This window comes from Callionymus lyra, chromosome 11 (assembly GCF_982586985.1).
Source record: "Callionymus lyra chromosome 11, fCalLyr1.hap1.1, whole genome shotgun sequence".
Classification (NCBI taxonomy): domain Eukaryota; kingdom Metazoa; phylum Chordata; class Actinopteri; order Syngnathiformes; family Callionymidae; genus Callionymus; species Callionymus lyra.
This window is the reverse complement of record NC_141828.1, coordinates 11,350,069-11,356,050: the sequence shown is the minus strand read 5'-3', so window position 1 is coordinate 11,356,050 and position 5,982 is coordinate 11,350,069. Positions and strand designations below refer to the sequence as shown.

Here is a 5,982-nt window from a genome sequence, read left to right as displayed (position 1 = left end):
AACCAGTGCAGGGGGACACGAGCGCCGGTCGGGGTCCCGTGGAGACTGATGCCTGCTCCTGCGCGGCTCCGTGGGAGTGTGCGCGTGGAGGAGGAGGAGGAGGAGGAGCAGGAGGAGCAGGAGGTCCACTCTCCGCAGCAGCAGCAGCTTCAAGGAACATTTAAAGGAATAATTTAGCTCCAGGTCAGACATCTCATTAACACTCGGCCGACAGAATTATTATTAACAATTAGCGGGAAGACGTTTTCTTAAAGGGACAGAGATAATTTCCCAACGGCTTATTACAAACGAGACAATTATGAGATTTTAAACACGGTTTATTTTCAAACAAGACTTTTCTTTTATTATAATTAAAACTCTGCTATAAGAGCAGGTTGTATATTAATTTGTTTAATTCGTTTTTTGGACGTAACAGAGCAGCTATGTACAATTGTGGCCCAGGGGCCACATGTGGCCCTTTTGACTGTATCCATGTGGCCCTCATGAGGTCAAAATGTTTCTTTCAGTGATGGCTTAGAATTGTACTTATCATTGCGTTAACTCTGTTTTGATCTTCTTGAACTCCTGTGTTATTCTCTGTGTTATCATGATATTTTTAATTATATATTTTATTGAGTATTGTTTTGATTGTTTAAGCGCTTTGTGACCCTGGTCTGGAAAAGCGTTGTATAAATATTAATTACTTAATTACTTTTAAGTTCTTTGTTGAGGACTACTTTCCCTTTTTGTTTTTTGGTACATTCTGTGAATATTTCTTGTACCTCAAAATAATCTGAGAGAATATTAATAGAAAAGTATCTTATATACATGCTTTTTTATGACTGGTTTATATTTATTTGAGATTTTATTTTAACATTTTGGTTACCTTTTTTCTTTTAGTCCAGGAATTATGCTAGCTACTTCCTTAGCATTGTTAGCAGAAGAGTTGAAATTTCACGACAACCTTTTTCCGAAAAAGTTGTGTTGTCACTCTGTGGACACATTGTTGTGGACTCTATTAAAGTATGGTCTGGAACTTTATATACGTAGAAAAATAAACAAGAAAATGTGTTAGTGACACATTTCTGTACCTCAGAAAATACTTCTTTTTTTTAAATGAACATGTTAAATATTCACAAGTTGACCTAAGTATGGTCAGATTTAGTCAAACACACAAGTTATCTGAGCAGTACTATCATTGACAAATTGTTTTCTTTTTTTCTTTTGAAGTTTTGTACTATAGTACTTGTGTGTAAGTCCCCTCCGCCATCTCACTCTTGAAAACTGTTTGACGTTTTTTTACACCGTGTTTATTAGTATTATTTCTCTTGTATGTTTTGTACATACTGTTTATCCCTATTCTAATTTTGTTACCAATTCCGGAGTCGTCCACAACCCACGGAAAAATTCCAAGCATGTACACCAATATGTACCGGCGGATAAAGCTGCTCTCGAATCTTGAAGTTTTACCTCCGGAAAACACTTAAAAATGAAGCTCTTATGCTGTGTCAACAAGCTCAGACGTTGAGCTGAGTGATGGCGTAAACGGCTCAGGACTGTGTGTGTGTGTGCGGTGTGTGAGGAGAGTGTGTTTGTGTGGACAGTGTGGAGTGATGCATTGCTGCGGCCCCGGGGCAGGACACCAGTCACTCACACAGCAGTCCTGGCACAATCCAAGTCCCTGGAAACGACAAAGGCACCGGGACACAGAGCTGCAGACGAAGACGACGACTCCAGAGACTGATTGGACTGAAAAAAAACTTGATTAAAAAAATTATTCTAAACACAAATCTGCAATTAATGTCTGTAAGGATAGTTTTTATTCTAAATCTTATTTTAATCCTTGGCATGACATTAATAACTAAACCGAACACAATACAGACATGTGCCTCCTGGCTCAGCTCTGTTTAAGCCAGGGGTACCTACATTTATTTGCACCAAGGATTGGTTTAACTAAGGCATAATTTCCATTGACCAGGCTTAAAAAAAACGGCAGAAATGCTTTAAAAATACAATTTACCAACTCGCTGATTCAGTGGGAGCTCTTGACTGTTTAATCTGCAACAAGATGGTCTCGTATAGAGTATTTGATTTACTTATTTTTAGTAGTTTACAGGATTATTTCTGAAATAAAAGTTGACTCAGACAATCACTTTGATATTTCCAGAGCCATCATAGTGTACGGTCAAAATAAAAATAAAAAATAGAAGTAATTGAATTTTTAAACAACAACTGCGTTTAATTGAAAAGCTGTTAATAAGACACAAAGTCTAGTCTTTCACAGAATTAAAAGCATATACGTGATCCTCCACCAAGGGATTGGAAGAGGATCATTAGAGGATATAAGACCCTGCAGTGGTTCCGCATTAGGACGTCTCTGCCGGGGTTTAAGTTTCCATATGACGGACTATAAGTATCCTGAGACGATCAATAAGGACGAGGAGATGTGGTGGAGTCGTCATTCTCTGGGCAGACCACATGAAGACCTTGGACTCTTGACACTATAAGTCTTGAATAAAAGGAAAAAGGAAAATTCAACAAATATGAAACTGTATTTTTAAAATGAAGCAATGTTTGCATCAGTTCTGTCCGTAATGTTGCAGCAGTCTGAGAAAATAGAATAAAAAAAAGAAGCATCGGAAAGATGAACACACACAAGAGGGATAAAGACCTAAAGAGTCTTTACTGTCTTACACTGTCATCACATTAAGAAACATCGGGAACAGAATGTGTTTCCACTGCTGACAAAGTAGTTTGAAGAAGCAATTATGGACGCGAGTCTCGTTCCTGGCGGCAGGGGAGTCCAACAACCTTCCATGCTGAGGGATTCAACAAACTTTGTCTGTAACTCCAGCAGATAAATTCAGGAAAATGAAACGGTAGGAACAAATAAAACAACTGGTGTTGTGCGTTTGTCTTTCCTAGTACACATTTGTACAGCGAGGTCATTGTGAAACTTAAGCCTTAATAAATCTGAAATGTAATCATGTTAGCTTCAAGCTAGTTTCAACAAGAAATTCAAGATGATAACTAGGATTGAGAACACGTGTTAATACTTATGTTTAATTTAAAACTTGATTTTAAAATGGTCGAGGTAAAAGTATTTGTCAATACTACCCTTTTTATTCATTGGCCCTGACATAACAAAATTTCAGGTCCAATGAATAAATAGTTTTTCTTAAAGGTTTCTGGCTGTTAATTCATTTATTCAGTGAATTTAAAATTAAAACAAATGTCAATTTAACAAAACTTAATAAAAGGCATTATTCCAATATTTCTTTAAACAAGTGAAAACACAAATATGAAGGAATAAACGCTACAGTTTCAACCAAATACCTTTTTTCTTTAAAAAAAACAACTAATCTTGGTATCATGTTTTCTGATCATCTTTTGAAAGCCTGCAAAACAAAGACATTATCATCACTTTTTGACGTGTACTGAACGAACTATGATCAGGGGAGGTGAAGAAGAGAGTGCAGGCAGGGGTGGACCGTCTGGAGACGACTGTCAGGGAGGATCTACATCAGAAGAGTGTGGTAGGAAAGGCTTTAATGGTATATGGGTCAAAGAGCCATGAAGACAGTTGGATCAGTAGGAGATGAAGATACTGCGGTTATCATTGGGAGTCGGTAGGAAACGGACGAGATCACGAACGAGTACATAGAAGACAATACAGAGACGAAGTTAGGGAGGACAGATGTTTGGGGGACAAGGAGAGGAGAGGCAGCTTAGGTGACCAATGTAATTGTATAAATGATCCATAGAAACAAAACAAAATATTAAAGTAGTCAACATGTGAGTCAAGTTTTCTTAGAAAGAAAAAAGAAAAAGGTAGATTTGGTCCTCAAGCTATATAGAAATGATACAAAATGTTAATATTAATGATAAAGAATGTTATAAATATTGAACTGAAGATGTATTATTTCATTTTCTTCAGGTTTAAAATATATTTTTCTAAATCCCTAAACCTCTCAAAAGTTATAGCAGTTGTTTAACTGTTGTATCTATTAAAAACTATTTAAAACATGTGTTTTGATGTGAACATCTCTCTTGACACCATTAAACAGGAAAGGTCTAAAATCAATGTCACAGAAATGTACATTATATTCAGTTTCATTTAGCATCATTTTTTATTCAGCATCTTTTCAAAAGCAGCAGCATTAAGTGGTCCAAAAGTAGCTGGATTTGAAGCGAAACCAGCTTCTATTTATGTGTTGTGGTACATGAAAAACGCGGATGTCTGTGTGCGTTGGAAGATTTGTGTGATTTCATTAAGTAGATGGTGGTTTCATGACGCTCTCACACACCTTCAGACCTGATGATCCTGACACATAAATCTCACAGACACATGGTCAGCAGCTCTACTGTACACATGTCGTATCAGAACTGGTGTTTGTGTTCATATCTGTGAACTAAGTACGTGTGTGGGGTCATGTGTCTCCGTGATGAATGGGATTTGTGTAATTTCCTTGATTCTCTAACAGAACGAGCGCCGGAGGTGTCGGCCCCATTAACGACACTCCTTTGTGAGGGCCCAGCATCTTGACCCCTATTAAAGTACTGTCGCTCGGACAGCACGGCAGATGGGACACACACACACACACACACACACACGTAAGAGTGTCCATGGCAACAGACTCATAATGGCTGCCCTGTTGTGTAGTTGCATCACTCGAGCTAATTTGTTAAGTGCCACATCAGCGCATCAAATTAATCCGGACCATTTTTGCATGAGACCACCAATATTACTTAAATAATCCTGCGGGAATTTGGAAGGAACATTTTTACTTCTGTGAATATTTATGATCTGGATAATGCCAAATTATTGTCCATTAAAAAGGGGCCAAACTTAATCTAATGTATACTATGTATGATAAGATTGTACCAAATATAAAAAACACACAATAGGAACACAAATTAACTGATGAAAATCACACAAAAACATGGTTAACTTGTGAACCCCGGTATACATTTTAGTATAAAGTCTTTGCCAGACACGTCAAACTCAATCACACAAGAGGCCAAAACCGTAACACGGTCCAAGTCTTCCATTACTGGCACACATTAAAAAGCAACAAATCGGTTTTTCCTTTTGATTCTGATTTTCTGTGACTCCTGTGTTTGTCTTATGTGTCTTGGCCTTTTAAAGTATATATTTTAACTGTGTATTGCTTTTGTTTGTTAAAGCGCTTTGTGACCCTGGTCTAGAAAGATGCTTTACAAATAAATATTACTCACTTATATATTTACTATGAATTATGAATCCGATTGTGATGATATGTTTTTATTCTTGTACAATATATCGTTATTTTCTCGGTCTTTGTTCTCCAGCAAAGCCTCACTAAGTAAATTCTGTTTCTTCAACGTGAAAAAAGAACTTTGATAATAGCAAACTATTTGGCAACACACATTAAAATGACTTAACAGACACATGTGATCTTAAAATAATCGGCCGTCTTCATTAAAAAAAAGACATCCTCCCTTAAAGTAGAAAAATACATTTGAGCTCGCCCCCATAGTTTGTTCTTTGTACACTTGGACTAAATGACAATTTTTCGTCAACATGCGATTTCAAATACAATTTTGAGTTATTCCTCTCTCTCTCTGTTAATCATATTTTATGAATAAAACATTTCCAAAACCCTTCGAAACATAGAAAACGTCAATTAGTCGTATAATAGATTCAGTCCCGACATCTCATACCGTCTCATATTTTGAGGAAGAATTTCTTCCTATAGAGCAGAAAGGCAACGATCACCCACAGCGACGTCCCCCACAGGCTCTGGAAGAGCCACTCCCAGTGACTGTCCTGGACCCGCATCTCCCAGCTGAAGGGGAAGTAGAAGCCCAGCAGGGAGTGACCCACGTATACCAAAATGGAGTTCATCCCTGAGAAGGACAAGAGAAGGTCTTATGTGTCTCTATTGTCACACTAAACATTGATTTTTTAGCGTCTTCTGATTGAATTCAATGTTCCTCGACTACCTAAACAATAGATTCTAA

At 37.4% G+C, this 5,982-nt stretch overlaps 1 protein-coding gene across 1 annotated transcript in view; it reads right to left on the bottom strand.

The window, feature by feature from the left end:
- Positions 1-4,081: 4,081 nt before the first annotated feature.
- Positions 4,082-5,982, bottom strand: part of LOC148069257 (heparan-alpha-glucosaminide N-acetyltransferase) — a 35,602-nt gene continuing 33,701 nt past the window's right edge. The window contains exon 19 of the mRNA XM_087803270.1: positions 4,082-5,868. Within this exon, the coding sequence (XP_087659396.1) occupies positions 5,687-5,868 (182 nt within the window). The 3' untranslated portion in view covers positions 4,082-5,686. The remainder of the gene's footprint in view (positions 5,869-5,982) is intronic.